An 18,971-nucleotide genomic window follows, 5' to 3' on the forward strand; every position below is an offset into this window, starting at 1 on the left:
TCCGCAATCACTTTAATCAAACGCATGTATGATTCACTTAGTTCAGGAGGAAAAGTCAGCACCCTGAACTTCAGAGAAAATACAAACAGAGAAGCAAAGATCAACTGACAGGGCTTCCAACTGTCTGACCATACATATATAATTACCAGAGAGAGACTCACCAACATCTGCATTTTTAAAGCCAGGGGCTCCTCACTGGCTACCCAGAGTCTCGTCTGGCCAAACAAACACTTCCATTGAGTAAGCTCCAAAGTAAAACCTCACCTCAGAGTATTTATATACTTTCCAGAGTCTGAAGGCACAGCCCTCTGACCCAGTGCTTCCACAGAAATTAACAAAAGATATCGAGGCCTATTAATGCGCAAGGAAGATCTTTAACTCTTCTCCCCACCCACCATTAACCTTTCATTAACATTACAACATGTTAAAATTCATCCACTCTGACCAATGTGCTAGTTTCTCACACCTTTCATTTCCCTCCTTTATGCCTTTGGTTAGGCTGTCCCCTTTCTCAAGGTCACACTGATATTAAAGATCAAGAGCAAATTTAAAACACCCCTGAGGTACCATCTCATACCTATCAGATTGGCTAATATTACAGAAAAAGAAAATGATAAATGTTGAAGGGGATGTGGGAAAAATTGGGACACTAATACACTGCTGGTGGAGTTGTACATTGGTCCAATCATTCTGGAGAGCAACTTGGAACTATGCCCAAAGCGCCATAAAATTGTGCATACCCTTTGACCCAGCAATACCACTACTAGGCCTGTTTCCCAAAGAGATTTCAAAAAAGGAAAAAGACCTATGGACATAAAGATTTATAGCAGTTATTTTTGTGGTAGCAAAGAATTGATGACTGAGGAGATGTCCATCGACTGGGGAATGGCTAAACAAGTTGTGGTATATGATTGTGAAGGAATACTATTGTGCTATAAAAAATGATGAACAGGATAGTTTCAAAAAACCTGGAAAGACTTACATGATCTGATGCAAAGTGAAATAAGCCAAACCAAAACATTGTGCACAGTAACAGCAATGTTGTAATGATAATCAACTGTGAAAAACTCAATTATTCTCAGCAATACAAAGATGCAAGACAATTCTGAAGGACCTATGATGAAAAATGCTCTCCACCTCCAGAAAAAGAATTGATGGAATCTGAAAGGAGATGGAAGCATACTGTTATTTTACTTCATTTTTCTACATTTTTATCAGTGTTTTTTCACAACATGATTAATATGGAAATATGTTTTGCATGACTGCACATGTATAACCTTTATCAAATCACTTGCCTTCTCAATGAAAAGGGAGAGGAGGGAAAATGGGAGACAATTTGGAACTCAAAACTGTAAAAATAAAGTCTAAAAATTGTTTTTACATGTAATTGATGAAAAAATGAAATAGTAAAAACATTTTTTTAAATGTCAGGGGTAGGATTCAAACCCAGGGTCCTCCTGGCTATTAATCTAGCACTATTTCCACTATACCACATTGCCTTTCAAAGAGGACATGTTAGTTAAAAATCCAGATAAACTATTTCGAAGGCAGTTGCGGCTGCTGAAAAGGTAGAATCTGTAGTACCTTTAGATGAGGCCTCCACAGCGGCTGCTGCTCTGGATCATGGCTGTGGGGGCACTATTCTAGCTATTTCTAGATCTAGCCATTCTAGTTATTTCTAGAGTTGTCTCTCCTAGGATGTTTAGGAAGGTGGTGGTAGTAATTTGGTCTGCCTAGCACATACCTCCTCCTTCTCCTCCTCCTGTGCCTCTCCCTTCAAACATCACAAACTCAAATCTAATTTCCAAACCAACGAACAATTTGTACAGATGCATAAAGTTTCAGGCATATGGAAAAAGATGGAGTAAAAGAAGAGGTATTACGAGTCCTCCCTCTTTCCCAAACTGTGCTCATCTTGTAGGAGGAAGAAATATTGGTTTAGAGCCAAGACACTTGGGTTATAGTCTGAGGTACAGAACTTAAAAGCTGGGTGACCTTGAATAAGGCATTTATCACCAACGTGTAGGCTTTAATTTTTGCATCTGTAAAATGAGGTAATAATACATGGCACCTCAAAAGGTTGCTATGAGGAAAGCTTTATAAACCTTAAAGTGCTATGAAAATGTGAGATTATTAAATCACTTGCCAATTAATTAACTGCCCACTTCAGAAACAAACTAGACATCAGCTTCTTAGGCCAAGAGCATCATTTCTCATACTGCATCCAGCTCAACAAAACTGACTGATGATGAAACAAGTGGATCGGCAATGCTAGAGTGTTGTTTGAAATTGCTGGGTGAGCTTCTCTCATAACTTTTATTTCCATTATCTGGACATCTCTTACCCTCCTGCTAGACTCCGAACTGCTTGAGAACAGGGATTATCCCTTTATCTTTGCATCCCTCCATGCATTATACATAATAATCACTTAATAAATGTTTGTTGAATTTAATTAAGTGAACTAGCTCCCTTTGAAAATGGATAGCTACAAGTAATACACTTCTGCCACCATGTGGCCATTGGTTTATTCACATGCAGTCCTACAGAGCGTGCTCACTCCTTCACCAAGTTAGCTCTGGTCAGGCACCCTGCCACAGCACAATAGAGGGATTTGGTGTTACTAGAGATAGGAAGTATATGTGCATAACTACAGCTAAAATGCATGACACAGTGTTCTCTCTGACAAATCAAAGATGCTCCCCATCTAGAGCTTTGTATACAGACCTAGAGGAAAGGTGACTTCAGAAGTCAGAGAAGGTCCAGGGAAAGGTAAATGACATGAGAATGAGAAGGCAAATGTAGCAGCTCAGTATATAGTAAGAGCCCTGGTCTTGACGTCCAAGGAATTAGCTTGCTAAGTGTCTGAACCTCACTTGTAAAATGGAACTAACTAATACACACCCATACTCACATATATACACACACATATATACACACATACATATACATATATACACGCATATATACACATGCATATATGTGCACACATACATATCTGTGTATATGGATGTGTATATGAATATATATATGCATATATATTTCAATTCTGTAAATAAATGAATATGTACACATTTTGTGGGATTATAGAAAAACTTCATATCTATAACTATATACACACATATATAAAACATGTATATGTATACACACATATATTTTCCTAGAGTATCTAGATGGCACAGTGGATAGAATGCTAGCCCTGGAATCAGGCGAACCTGAGTTCAAATTTTGCCTCAGATACTTACTAGTTGTGTAACTCTGGGCAAATCACTTAACCCTATTTGTCTCAGTTTTCTCATCTGTAAAATGAGCTGGAGAACAGGACTGCAAGTCATTCCAGTATCTTTGACATGAAAACCCCTAATGGAGTCACAAAGCATCAGGCACAGCTAACTAAATAACAGCAATTTTCCTACAATCCCATAAAAAAGTGTGAAGATACTAAGTAATCACCTTGAGATTATAAAGTCTTAGTGAGTAGTAGGCATGTGGAAGAAACTTTTCCCACATCTTTTCTCTTTTAAGAGGCATGAAAAAGTAACTTAACCAACTCGAGAGGATTAAAGCATCAAGACCCTTAGGTGAAGGCAATTGAAAATGCACATAAAAGTCTTGGTTGAATTAATTGGTTGAATGAATGAATCAGCAATGTCCCTTGAGACCACTTTAAAAAGCAAGCAGCTCAGACGGGAACTCTGGCAGTGTAGAAGAGAGCCAACTAAATCCCCTTTGCATTCCCACAATATGCAGCACAGTGAGGGAAGAGATTTTTCTCTCTTCCCCACGCTCATAGCCCTGCCCCGCCATGACATCTCACAGTAGACGAATAGAGGGCTTGTTTTGATGCTGTCTTCTTTCACTCATTGACATGGATGAATGTGAGGAGAAAAGAGAAAGTCAAGACCAATAGGGAGTCTAGTTTTGAGTTAAGTGAGTCAGAAAAAAAAACTTGAGAGTACCATACCCAGAGCTGGGATACCACCCAGGAGATGACAAGCCCAAAGCCATGACTTCTGCTAGGACATGATCTCTAGTTCTTTCCACAAGTATAGAGAGCACCGTAAAAGCAGGCTGTCAGCCAATCAGTCAATCAGTCAGTCAACAAGTTCTTATTAGGCAATTACTATGTGCCAGGCACCGTGTTCTCTACTAGCAATACAAAGAAAGGTAAAAAACACATTTCTTAAGTTCAGGGAAGACACATTCTAACAGGGAATGAAGAGGAAAATCAATATGCAAATGACTGTACACATGGGGTGCGTAGATACATATATAGTGTAAATGATAAAAAGAAGATAATTTCATAGGGGAAATGGAAGTAGTTGTGATGACAACCAAGTAGTGAAGCAACATCCAGTGGAGACTCCACAACCAATTTGGAGTACTCTAAGGATTTCAGTGACCCTGAGATCCTGCAGCATCACCTGTATGAATTGTCCCTTCCCCCATGGACTTTTGCCACAGGTATTCCTGTTGTAGGTAGACAAAAAGTGGAGATAACTGCCCTGAATTCATGGAATTTACCACCTAGTAGAGGAATTAGATGCAAAAACAGATCATTGAAATACCCAACATTCACCTCTATGAACCTTAATTTTCACACTGTTAAAATAAGTGGATTAAACTTTTGAACTTTACAGCTTTGAATTTTTAGGTCTACTTTCTTTTCCTGAGACCAGGAATGTCCTACAAATGTTAAATGTGAGAGCCCTGAGATTGAGGGAGGTCAAGTGACCTGTCTTTTTTTCTGACTTGAGAGAAGCTCCCTTCTTGTCATCCCAAGCTAGGTTCCTGCCCACCTTCAACCTGCCTGTTCCTCCCTAAAAATAGAGTATAGAAGGTATAAATAGATGGATAGATAGATAGAGAATAGAAGGGAGATACAAGGCACAATGGTGGGATTAAGACTAGTCTCTAAATCAATGGCACTCATCCCTGCATGGTACAGACTGACTCCAGGGTTTTTCTGGCTTGAGGCCATGCCCAGTCAGGCCTTTTAGGACCGCTGCATCTCTCTCACATGCACCATATAGAGTGAGTGTCCTACACATCCAGAAATCAGACATACACAGTTTGTGTCCCTGGCAGGAGTTATACTACCATCCTAAGCTACAGTCTTCATATCCTTGGAAAAGATTCCATTCATGTATGGTAATTGGAGTCAATTCAAGTTCTGGGTCTCCATTAAACAGATGGATGGGCAGTTCTTGGTACATTTCCAGGATTAGGAATATTATGAGGTAGAAGAAGAGGAGATTTAGAGTCAGAAAATATGGTTTTTTATTCCCTCTCTGCTACTCACTTGACCTGTGAGGTCTTGGTTAAGCTATTTCATATCTCTGAGTAAATATGTAAAAGGAGGGATTGGGATTAAGTGACCTCCACTCCCTACCTGGGACAAATTGTCATTCTACACAACCAAAGGCATGGAAAGAAATGATTATTGAATAAGCAATTGTTAATTTTGGGGAGATGTAGGATTTTTTCCCTTCCTATTTCTTCCATTTTTTACTAGGTCAAATCAGCCTCTGAAGAACAGGGCTGAGAATGAGATGGGATTTACCATTCTCCTCCATCTTGTTCAGATCACTCCCAAATGGGGAAGTCAACTGTTTTCCATTCAGGTTTGGGGGGTGGGCTAGATTACCCAGGTGGGGGAATGGTCTGAGACTAAGAGTGACATCAAATCCATGTCCCCCAGCCCCTCATTAGAATAGGTCCACCTCTCATTATAGTATTCATTCGCTAATAGCTAACCATTCAGAGTTCATTGCTACCTGTTGGAAATGCCCAACTCTTCCAATGGTACATAAGTGTCAAGAGGTCTCCTAAATTTGTTTTTGGTTTATAAGAGATGACCAAATGATCATCCTTTTATAAATTATTCACTAGCCATAATTAATAAAATGATTAGTTACCCAGAAATTATGTCTCAAACTTTTTATACATCATAGTATTCTATGATATTTATATTTCTATTCTAAAAGAGGCAGTGGTGGGCCTGGCATGGTGGGGCATCCCTGTAGTCCCAGCCACTGGAGAAGCTGAGGCTGGTGGATTTCTTGAGCTCAGGAGGCCTAAGCAGCAGTGAACCTAAAGCTATCAGGTGTCCATATTTAGGCTGGCATCAGTATGGTGAACTTCCTCCCCACTCCCAGGAGCCATAAGTCACCAGGGCTGACTAAGGAGGGGTGATTCAGCTCAGGTTGGAAATCAAAGGTCAAAACTTTCATGGTAAATGTTAGTGCAATTGTACCTATTATTGGTTGCTTGTCCTGAAGTCTGTGCAAAATAGGGAAACCCAGTCTCAAAAAAGTGAGGAGTGACCCTGATTGTAAAGGAGCAGACGGCCATGAATAGTGGGTTTGCCTTGGAGTCTAAAGAACATGGATTCAAGTAGAAAAGCCATGGTGCTAGATTTGACCTCCAAGTATCTGAGTTCAAATACTGCTGCCTATGTGACACAGGACAAACCACTTAACCTCTGTGAGACTCAGTTTCTTCATCTGTAAAATGAGACAGATTAAATGGCATCTGAGATTTCATTCATCTCTCAGTCTTTTAATCATGTATCTGATCAACAGTAAAGCAATTTCACCTCCCAATATCCCAGGTGACTCTTCTCCTAATTTCTGTGACTTCCGTTTTACTGTAACTGAACTTCAAAGTTCAGTCTTCTTCTAAGACTGTAAGTTAATGGAAAAGTTGCTGTTCTCTACTGCTAGGAGAATCTTCCAAACAGGGAGTTCCCTATAAGGATAAAATCCCAAAGGACCCAGATCTTTGTGCTCCCAAGGTTAGTGTGTCTCCAAAATTCACTGATATGATAACGGTAACGTTTATAATGACCATGGTATTTATTTAGCACCTTAGGATTTGCAAAGCACTTTACATATGTTATCTTATTTGATATTCACAACAACCTTGTGAAGCAGGTGCTATTATTATCCCTGATTTACAGATGAGGAAACAGAGGTTGGAACACATCCAAGGTCATGCTACAACTAAGTATTTCTTCTGATCTGTGATATATGGAAACCTCTTTAGGGAAAGTTGAAATGTGGAAGGGATAATTGCAATCTCTAAATATCCTAATTATTCCATGCTCTGCTTCCAGTTCTCAGCCCCAGCCCAACTGCAATGGAATTCCTACCTCATACAGTTGCCAAAGTGATGCTTCTAATGCACGGGCTTGACCACATTATTCTCCTGCTCAATAACTCAGGGGCTTCTCACTGATTATAAGATGGCATGCCTAGTTCCTTAATCTGGCATTTAAAGTGCCCATAACATGGCTGCGGCCAACCCTTCTGGTCTTACTTCATCCTGCCCTGCTCCAGGTATCCTTCTGTTTTAACTAAATTGTCCTATTTATTTACTGAGCTTGGAATTCCTTCTTCTACCCCTGTTCACCATGTTCGCCATCCATCCTCTATGTCTGGATTTCCTCCTCCATTCAGAGCTCTTCTTGGTGAAATATCTCTCTTCCTCCAAGGCACAATTTAAGTGCCATCCCTCCATTAGCCATCCATCTCTCTACTTCCTCAAAACTTCCCAGAGCACTTTAGATTCCTTCTTCTCACTAACCACACTACACTATATCATACTTTTCTATGTGCATGTAATTAGATCACTGATTACATCCAAAGTTCCTTGAGGGCTTTTTCCTTCTTTATGGCTCTAATGCCTTTCATATATTAAATGCTTTGCATTTAATAAGTTTTTGTTGAATTAAATTTACTTGCACTCTAGCCAATTTTTCCCCCATGCTGTCAGGCAGTCATTTTTTCTAAACTCAACTATATGATGTTATATTAATTCCTTTTCTGTTTTACTTTCTTAGCATTGGCCCATTTGTTCTAGCCAAATATCTTTTGAGGATCTTGATTCTGTCCTCCGGTGTTAGCCATCACTCCCATCCTTCATCCATAAATGTGAGACACATGCCATCTATGCCCTGATTAAAGTCAGTGCTAGAAATATTGAATAGCACAGGATTTATGAGAGTTTCCATAGGTTACTCCACTACAGATTTCCCTCCAAGTTGAAATTATCCATTAGTTGTCAATCTTTGAATACAGTCATTCAATTAGTTTTGAATGTGTCTAACACAGTTCTCATTATAGTCAACAAGGATCTTATGAGAAAATTTATTAAAATCATTGATAAACTCCAGGCATGCTACATCTATAGAATTCCCTTTATCCATGTTGAATAATACTATAAAAAGAGGAAATTAAATTAGTCTTAGGGCAGGTAGGTGGTACAGTGGATACAATGCCAGGCCTGGAGTCAGAATGACCCAAGTTTAAACCCAGCCTCAAACACTTATTAGCTGTATGACCCTGGGCAAGTCATTTAACTCTATTTATCTCAGTTTCCTCACATATAAAACGAGCTGGAGAAAGAAACAGCAAACCACTCTAGTTTCTTTGAGAAGAAAACCCCAAATGGGGTCACAAAGAGTCAGGTACAATTGAAATGACTGAATAACAAGAAGTAAGTCTGCTTTGACTCATTCTTGATGAACGTCAGCTGGTTCATTCCCTTTCTAAGGACTCAGAATCTATCCTTTTCATCATTCTTCATTTTCCTCCTGGACTTGTTTCTCACTTAATTTAAACTTTACTATGTCCTCTCTACTGCTGGATTGTCCTGGAACTTCCCTCAGTGCCTTGGGACAGCTTACCCCTATCAAAATCACGTAATTTGAATGAACTGAGGTTAGCTGAGAGGAATCTTGCCATCACCTGACTTATTCTGGTTTTCAATTCTCTGTTAGCTATTTTTGTTATATTGTCCTGTTCAAAGATAATTCTCCCTGTGAAATCAGAATCAAAGGAGTTGTCACAGCTAGCTCCCAGTTAACATGAATAATGAATCCCCTGAAGCAGTTGCATGTATTCAAATTTATACTGTTCCAAGTTGTAATTATGTAAACTATGGTAAATCGTTCCAATCCAATGGAAATATGGAATAGAAACTCAAACAATGCAACTACTTCAAGGGATTAATTATTTGCACTAATTGGAGCCTGGCTGTAAATACTATTAAGTTTGCCATAATTTATAGCATTGTTATCGCCCCAATCCCCAAGACCTGAGCTTATTATTATTATTATTAATTTCTTACTTTTCTTCTTACCCTAAGAATAAAACAAACAAAAAAGGCCTTCTTGCTATCTGTTTCCTCGAGTCTCCAGTCATCAGGGTTTTTGCCTACTCTTTCTGTGTTTTATCTACCGATCTCTGTAGTTTCTGGCTTTACAGACAGACACATTTTCCTATTCCTCTCCATTTTCAGTTTAAGCTCTTTTGATTATTCCATCTGGTCAAGAAGCAAATACATTCTTCTAGATCTTCATTAGATGTACTCTAACCTTAGCCAGGAGCCAACCATTCTCATGTCATTAGCTATGTTTCATAAAACTTAATCCCAATTTCTAACTCTATCTTCCTAGGCATGTTTTAAGTCAACAAACATTTATTGAGCACATACTATGGGTCAGGCAGTATGTTACACTCTTAGGATACAAAGAAATACAAAAGACCTAATCTTGGTCTAATGAGGAGACACAACATGAAAACACATAGGCAAACAATACAAATTGTAGACAACCAAGGGAAGGCTTTAGAATTGAGAGATGAGGAAAGGCAGTGGAGATTTTGGTTAGGACTTGAAGTATGCCAGGGAAGATAGGAGGTAGAGAGGAGGAGAAAGGGAATCCCAAGCATAAGAGACAGCCAGTGAAAATGCCCAAGTAATGAGATGGGGTATCTTGTTTGAGAAAGAAGGAAGATAGTGTCGCTGGATTACAAAATACTTGGTTTTGGAGTGAAGTAAGGTCTAAGAAAACTGGAAAGATAGAAGAAGTCAGGCTATAAAGAGCTTTGAATGCCAAACAGAGGGTTCTCTATTTGATTCTAGAAATGATAGGGAATAATTGGAATTTAATCATCAGGAGGCCAGAACTGTTTACATGGTAGAAGAAAGATAGTAAAGAGGAGAGGAAAGAGAAGCTTTGAATTAGTGAAATCTGGAAGAGCAAAGCAAGAGGAAGATGGATTGGATGACAGAGGAACTTGAGGCATAGAGACCAACCTTTGTCTTCAGTCGGCAGAAATGATAAAACACCACCTTTGACCACAAACTACATTTCATTTTTAGTATTTCATCATGCCTAGAGACCCTTTCCTTGTTTTTTTCTATCGACATTATATTGGAGAGTGTTTTTAAGATGTGAGAAAGAAATTCTCATTGAATGGCCTCTTTTTTTTTTCCAATGAAGAAAGCAAGACAAAGGTTCTCTCCTAAGAAGCATGAGGGAAAATTTGTTTTCTCCCATTTTTCCCTTCCATTTTTTCATCACCTGCTCCGTTTGGTTTCAGTTCCAGGAAACATCATGCCCCCCTCCAGAGAAACTAACTGATCACAGGCAGTCTCATCATCGTGCAGATTGATGCAGTTTTTAATACTCAGCACTTTCTCAACTCCCTCAGTTACTTCTCCCCTCTGATTGGAGGGCTGGAGTGTGGAGCATTAAACTCCTGCCAAAGCCATCCTTTATAGAGGAAAACTCAGAAAGATCTTATTTTTAAAAGGCTAAGGTCTCCCACTGCATCCAGGACCATCTCAAATTGTCTTCAAGTTTATATCTTGCCATTGGACCAAGATGGCTCCAAGAAAATGAGGCTGATTACTTTGCACAGCCCTCCCTCACTCAAATCCAATTTACTTGCAAATCATGGCATCGCCTTCCTGATGTCATGGCCCTCTTCAAGAATGAAAGACAAACAACAACACATAACATTCCAGTAACTCGGTTTTCCATAAGGAACTCTACTCAATTTGGTCACCATGAACATGATGCCTTAGAACATCATGTCCCCACAGTGGCTTTTGCCCTCTCCTTCCTCTTTCAACTTTCTTTTGCTATCTTCCTGCCAGGCAGCTAGGTGGTGCAGTGGATAGAGCACCACTGCAGGAGTCAGGAGGACCTGAGTTCAAATCTCACCTCAGACACTTGACACTCACTAGCTGTGTGACCTTGGGCAAGTCACTTAACCCCAGTTGCCTCATCCTGGGTCATCTCCAGTCATCTTGATGAATATCTGGTCACTGGATTCAAATGGCTCTGGAGGAGAAGTGAGGCTGGTGACCTGCACAGCCCTCCCTTACTCAAAACATAGTCAAGTGCAAGTCATGTCATTATTTCTCTGATGGCATGGTCTTCTTCAGCTACGAAGGACAAACACATATAGCTATCTTCCCCCATTAGACTGTAAGCTCCTTGAAAACAGAGACTGTCTTTTTCTTATTTGTACCCCCAGCACTTAGCAGAGAGCCTGACACTTAGCAGATGCTTAATAAACGTTTATTGAGTTGAATGGAATTGAGAAGTTCAAAGAGGTCTGAGGAGAGTAATTTAGAGTAGCTGCTCTAGATTCTGTGTTCAAAGATTCACAAGATTTAGAGTTACAGGATGACTTAAAGATTGTCTATCCCAAACTCCACATTTTACAAAAAAGGAAACTGAGGCCTTGAGGAATAAGTGATTTTCCACAGAAGTAGTCTGTTTCAGAGTCTGGATGTGAACTCAGGTGGCACCTTGAAATCCAGATTTCACTGATTCAAAGCTTCTCTTTCCTCTCCTCTTTACTGTCTTTCTTCTACCATGTAAACTCTGGTCTGCATTCCCCTAAATATCCTCAACATGTTCTACTTGGAGACCGACTTTGGCATCCCTCATTCCTTTGATCCTTTTTGAGAATATTTTTTTATTCTCTTTATCTATAAAGCTGCAGATGAGACAAGTTGCTCATCTAGACCTTTCATTTTCTCAGTTCGTAGGGAGTCCAATTTACACTTAGTGCCTACATAGCTGTTAATTACTTCTGGAAGAACTACAAACGCAGTCCAATCCTTCTTACAGTTTGCAAAAACAGATTCCTTGATCTCCACACAATCCTGGGGTCCCTGTCGCTGTTACTAACTACCCCCACTGCTAACTATACAGCAAACTTTGTCATGACTTTACGCTGATTCCTGTGGTGCTGGGGAAGGAATACTGGCTCTAGAGAAGTCAGAGGACCTAGGTTCACCTTGTATACCTTCAATATTTACTATATGGGTAACTACTGGTAAGTTATATCATGCCATTGGACCTCAGTTTCCTCATCTGTAAAATGAGGATCAAACTACATAGACCTTGGGAACCCTATCAGCTCTAGATCTAAGACCTTTTTATTTTGCTTTTAATACACATTTTAACAGGCATTTATTAAGTACCTACCATGTGTTAGGCATTGTGCTAAGCACTTTAGAAATACTATGTCATTGAATCCTCATAAAAACACTGGAAAGCAGGTGCTATTATTATTTCCATTTGGCACATAAGGAAACAAACAGATGAGATCTGGCCAGAATCACACAACTAGTAAGTGTCTGAGACCACATTTGAACTCAAATCAGGTGATAGCTAGATAGAGCACAGGGTCTAGAGTCAGGAAAACATGAGTTCAAATCTAGCCTCAGATACTGATGACCCTGGGCAAGTCACTTACCCTCTTTGCCTCAGTTTCCTCATCTGTAAAATGAGCTGGAGAAAGAAATGGCAAACCGCTCTAGTATCTTTGCCAAGAAAACTCGAAATGGAGTCACAAAGAATTGGACACAACCCAAACAACTGACTCTTGTGAGTTTATCAAATAAGTAGTCAGTATGACATAATGGACAAGTTCTAGACCTGAAATGAGGAGCTCCAGTCTCAGCCCTGACGCTAGCTAGCTATGCAGCCTTGGTCAAATCATTTAATACATCTAAGTCTCAGTTTCCTCATATATGAAATGAGGAAGAAAGAAAAAACGAAGGGAGGGCAAGGGAGAGAGGGGAAGAAGAAAGGAAAAGGGAAGGGGAGGGGAAGAAAAAACAGAGGGGGAGGGGAAAGGATAAAAAGGGGGAGGGAAAATAGGAAAGGAGGGAGAGGAGAAACAGGAAAGGAGGGGAAGGTACTCCTCGTTTCCAAACTTCAAAACCATACCTCCTGCACTGGGTACCTTCATTCCCTTCCCCCACTCCTTTTCAGCTCATGTGTTGTCTTCCCCTGATAAAATGTAATCTCCTTGAGCACAAGAAAAGTCTTTTTGTTTGTATTTGCATCCTCAATACTTACCACAGCACATAATATGTGCTTACTAAATGCTTCTTTCCTTCTTTCCTCCTTTTACAACAAAGGGCACCAAACAATGAGTAGAACGAGGACATCTCAGAAATACAAGGACACTTCAGGTGGGATCTATGAATATTTGGAGGTGATGTGGACACAGTCTATAAAGTCAGGAAAGGAATGGGAAAGAAAGATCCAGCTAAAAAATTAAAAGGAGCAGATGCTGACAACAGTGCTAGACACTGAAGACACAAAGAGAAAGAAGACAAAAGTCTCTACTCTCAAAAAGCTTCCCTTCTACTTACAAAGGGTTACCTAAGAACCTCAGGGTGGGAGACCTATTCCCCTCTTTGAAGTTTGACAGTTTGGTTTAGGTTATGTGAAGGGACACCAGGTATGAAATCTCAGAGCTGAGAGGTGACCTCAAGGGTTATCTGGTCTGAATCATATCTGAGGATGAAGCTTCTCTACAACAAATGGACACCCAGCTTCCATTTGAAGGGCTCCAGAGATATGGAAACTCACTGGTTCTAGAATGCCTTTTTTTTTTCAATCCAAGGGCATTCCAAGTCTTTATATCTTGAGTTGCTCAGTCCATAAGAATTCTCCTTTTTAGAGTTCTAATGTAGCCAAAGAAAGCTTTTCTTAGATACCTACCCAAAACTGGTCTCTGCAACATCCATCTATTGAACAATGCCTTGAACATGGAAGATATTTAATAAATGCTTACCGAATTGAATATATAGCTTCCAGTCACCAAATTAAGGTCCTATTTTTCTTTTTTCCTTAAATCTCCCCTTAGATCCAATTTTTCCTCATTTCTCCAATTAATTGTTATATGACATGAATTCAAGCCTCTGCTCATTTCTGATCACTTTCCTCTAAGGAAATTCTCATCAATATCCTGCCTAAAATAGGGCACCCAGAAGTAGACACAGCAATCTGCACCAAGGCAAAGGACAAGGAGACTACCTCCTCCTTGATTCTAGACACTGTGTTTTCTATTAAAGAGGCTTAAGGTTGTGCTAGCTTTTATAATGATCACATCACGTTGTGGCCTCCTACAGAATATTTAGTAGCGTACCCCCCACACACCCTGCAAGTCCTTTAACCTGAGCTGCTATATAGGTATTTCTCCCTTATTCTGAATTTTTTATAGTTGATTCTTCGATCTCAAGTGTAAGATGTCACATGTACCCCTAATACATTTTACCTTATCAGTTTTCCTCCATCGTTCCATCCTATTACAATCTCGTTAGAGCCCGATTTTGTCATCTAACAAGGGAGACATCTATGGCTTTATCCAAGTCATTAATTTTTTTAAAATTCCACTAGAACAAGGCCAATTTTCCTGTTGAAAGAGATGACTTTCATTCTATCTGCTCATGTCATGATTTCAAAGATCCAAGCATCTCCTCTCTTAAGCCCAAGTCTAATTTTTAGGGCATGAGATTTTAAATTGCGAGCTTGCAAACTTGTATTTTGGTAACTCTGTTTTAATATAATTGGTGTCCTTTGTAATCTCATGCATTTAAAAATATTATTTGAGACAGGGTCCATAGACTTTACTGGATAACACAAAAAAGGTAAAGATCATCTGTTCTATGCAGAAGAGGCTTAATATCACTATTATGTCATCATGCAGCATCCCTCGACTCGCGCTATTGCCATCTTCTTTCTTTTTTTTAATTTTTTCAAGCTGGCTTTCCATGTCTAAATCTTCTGTAGTGCAGCTTTCTTTAAATGTGTAGATCCTCAAGAATGTCACAAGGTGGCAGCAGATTATCATTTTTACCACAACTATCCCAATGGCTCCCTCTGGAGCCATCTATAGGCACTGAGTATCAATGATGAAAGCTTTCTGTGTTTAAACAGCTCCTCACTCCCCTCCCCACTCATAAAGCTCCATTTATATGTTACCTCCCCCTGGCCCAGGCTTACATGTGGTGTCCCCAAGCGGCTTAATTCTTGGGGTAAGGGTGGGGGACGCAAAGGGGCATAGTTATTCATCACTCCAAAGGAAAAAGTAAACAATTTGGCCTCAAGTTGTAACAGAAGGGACTAATCCTAAGAACTTCCCCATGGTACATTAACAGGCCAAACAGTGAAATCTCTTTCAAATCTCTTTCCCAGCAATATCTAAGAGGTGGAAAGCAAGCCATCTGTTTTTCATTCTGTTACCAGCCAAACCAAGGTAAAGAATAGATTTTGCTTTTCTTGTCCCAACCCCATGGCACAGATCATAGTATTATCTTAGCCTGGCATTCATTGCCTTTTGCATTAAACTTTAGAAAGCCAAGCATGATGACCTCCTCTGGGTTTGCAAAAACATTAGATTAATCTGTCCAGAATGTGCCTATCAGGAGCCAACTGCTGCCCTCTATTGGGAAAATGATGGCGCTGCGATGGACTCAATCGCAGATAGACTTAAAGAATTGATCTTAGTTGGGCTGAGTCCAGAGCAAAGTCTAATCTTGACACCTTCAGTTTCTTGGAAATTTTCCTTAAAGACAAGAAGAGAAAAGCAATAACAAAAACAATTTTAAAGAGGGAGGAAGAGGCGATTAAAGTCCATAACCCAGCCCAGCTCTTTAAAGCAACTATGCTTTGGATCACCAGGATCAACAAGGACTGGAGCAGGAGGGGAAGGACAAGGGATAAATAGACATATGGAGCCACGCACATTTGAGGACCATGGACAGCGGGTAGACCTCAAAATTTTCTCTTCTGCATAGAAGTTCTCCACAACTGAGGTGAACAGAAATCTGCCTCATTATTTCTCACATCTTTTGCTTCTAATTCTACCTTCTCGAGCTATCCAGTATAAACCCAAACTGCCACTTAGGATTACAGAATCTAAACACTGGGAGATACGTCAGGGGCCACCTAATACAACAGATACTTGAGTAAGAATCACTTCCTTTTCTTCCTTTTCTTTCTTTTTTAAAGTTTTCTTGAAGGCAATTGAGGTGAAGTGACTTGCCCAAGATCACACAGCAAGTAGATGTCTGAGACCAGATTTGAACGCAGGTCCTCCTGAGTCCAAGGTTGGTGCTCTATCCACTGTGCCACCTAGCTGCCCTCAAGAATCACTTCTAAATCACAAAGCAGTTATCCAGCCTCTGCTTGAAGTATTCCAGGAGGAGAGACCCACTCTTTCCAAGGCAACTTAGACCACTCAGGCCAGTTAGGAAGTTTTTCCTTTCATCAAACATAAAGCTGCATCTCTGCAATTCACCCCACCATTATTCCTGGTTCAGCCCTCAGAGGCCAAGCAGAACAAGCCTAACCTATCTTTTTTAGAACAACTCTTCAAATGCTTGAAGACAGTCATTTGGCCCTAGGATATCTTCTCTACCCTAGACTAAGCCTTTCAAGTTACTTCATCTGATCTTGACATGACATGATTTGGAGTCTTTTCACCAGTCTGGTCTTCCTCCTCTGAACATTCTCCAACTTGTCAATGTTCTCCATGAAATGGAGCATCCAGTACTAGATAAAATACTTGAGATTTGCTCTGAGTAAGACATAGCACAAAGGTTCAATAACCTTCCTCTTTCTGGATACCATGCCTCTCCATGCAGCATAAGCTTATTTTTGGCTACCCTATCACACTAATGATCTCTATGTTGAACCTGCCATCCAGATCTTTAATACAGGAATTAGCTTTATGTCTCTCCCATCCTTCACTTTTAAAGTTGACTTTTTTAACCCAAAGCTCAGAACTTGACATTTATCCCTATTAAATTTCATCTATTATTATCTAGCATACTAAATATTCCTCTCAACTTTGTGTCATCCACAAATTTGATAAGGATGTCTTCTATGATTCCAACCAAATTACTGATTAAAACGTTTAACAGCAGAGGACTAGGGACAGATCTCTGTGATGCTTTCTGAAATGTACCATCAATAAACATGGCTTGGGTTTAGTCATCCAACCTGTTCTAAGTCCTCTTAGCCAACATCTGTCATCATGTAAACCAGTGCTTCTGAAATTGTGGGTCATGACTCCATATGGGATCTTGACCCACAGTTTAAGAAGTGCTTATTCTAGACCATTTCTCTCCACCTTTTTCACAAGGAGAGCATGCTAGATTTGCTCTAATGCTTTGGTGATATTGAAGTATGCTGTATCAGTTTTACTGATCAGTCTACATGCCTAGTCCAGAAAAAAAAGGAAGTTGTCATATTAGTTGTCATATTCCATCTTGACTTTTTTTCCCCTTAGGCATGCAACTAATGACTAGGGTTTAGAAGCTGGATGATGAAGCAACTGTTTTGCTGGTAATCATATGATGAGCTGGGAAGGCTATTCCTACTAGCTCGCTGGGGGTGTGGCTATCAACACACGTTTTTCAAATATGAGAAGCCCTCATAGTATCAGGAAGTTCCCTTTGTGAATGGTCAGTTTCTCGTGGGATGTGTATCTCTGTGCTAACCTATGCCTCTTTCCAGTCCAAGGAAAGACAGTGCTGCGTATATATTTATATTACACCCATGGTTGACAGAATTCTTCTAGTTGAGGTTTATCTCTCTTTAATCTGGGGAAAGGGTATGAAGCCCTGATTCCCAATTCCCTTCAGTAGAGGTGGTGACAGAATGGTCTGCAGACTCTGCCCATGAGCACATGCCAATATGTTTCCTTTCCTTTTATAGGAAGGGGGTGTTCGCCTTCTTCTATCTTGATCATTTTGCTTATGGAAGTGACCATTCTCTCACATTCAAAGGCAACTTTGGTTCTACCAACCTGGAAAACTAAGTGACCATATTCTCTGGCACAGTCTTTACTCCCATCAGCTTACTTAAGGGCTAAGAGGTCACCCCATGGGACGCAGGACATCTAATTTACATAGACATCCAACTCAAATTTGCTGCCATATTCTGAAAGCCTCTCACCTCCTTCCATCCTCCTCTCCCTGCCTACAGGTCTGTGTGTAGTGACTGTTTGTTTCCCATGATGATGTAGGTGGGAAGCAACTTGCCATTTCTGTTCTATTAATAAAAATCAAGGAATTGAGCACATGGAGTTTAGAGAGTTACAAAATGACAGGAAGAAGGAAACTCCACAGGGAGTGCTCAAAACTCCCTCACAGAGGCCCCAAGCTGTCTGTAGTGATAGACCACACTGCCCTGGGGGCCACACAAACATAATAAAGTCACTATCATGGGGAAGAACACCAACTGTGAGGCCCATAGAACCTGACAAAAATGGGACTCTGGACTAGTCAGGAAAGAGCAAAGCTCACAAGCCAAAAGCAATAAGGCAGGCAAGTCCATGTTTCTAAGGATCTCCTGCCCACAGACATTCCCTGCCCTCTTCCTTCATCAGCATGAGCTTAGTCAAGAACAAGGCAAGAAATATATTTCAGGAGATCCCAAGGCTATATTCCCCCAAGATAGGCTTTCCGATGTCAACACCTACCAACAACAGTGAGAACGTCTTTGTCAATCTGGGCCTTGATGTAGATTCGTCCTCGACGCTCAGTGTGGTCTGTTCCGCAGAGGCTGGGGACATTCATCACACAGCGTTTGTGCACATTCATCATGCAGGCTGGACAGAAGAGAGAAAAGGAAAAATCCATGTGATGGAGGAGTAGGCTTTGATCATAGGATTTAGAGACAGGAGAGATCTGAAAGATCATTTAGTGTGACCCCTACCCACATGGGGTCAGTGATATATTGCTGTCCAAATTCCCAATGTCAGTGTTATCCCCAGAACTCAAGGAAGAGCAGAAAAGTCTACCATTAGTAACAAGTGTAAAGAAAAAAAGTATGGGAGGAAAGGAGGGGAGAAGAGTGAGAGAAA

General features: G+C 40.3%; 1 protein-coding gene across 3 annotated transcripts in view; it reads right to left on the reverse strand.

Annotated features, from left to right (window-relative positions):
* The window catches only part of PRKCB (protein kinase C beta), a 619,385-nt gene that overhangs the window by 324,692 nt on the left and 275,722 nt on the right, over positions 1–18,971 (reverse strand). For all 3 annotated transcript variants that reach the window (XM_072603854.1, XM_072603845.1, XM_072603861.1), the window contains exon 5: positions 18,588–18,716. In XM_072603854.1, the coding sequence (XP_072459955.1) occupies positions 18,588–18,716 (129 nt within the window). The remainder of the gene's footprint in view (positions 1–18,587; positions 18,717–18,971) is intronic.

Source organism: Notamacropus eugenii, chromosome 1 (assembly GCF_028372415.1).
Source record: "Notamacropus eugenii isolate mMacEug1 chromosome 1, mMacEug1.pri_v2, whole genome shotgun sequence".
NCBI lineage: Eukaryota > Metazoa > Chordata > Mammalia > Diprotodontia > Macropodidae > Notamacropus > Notamacropus eugenii.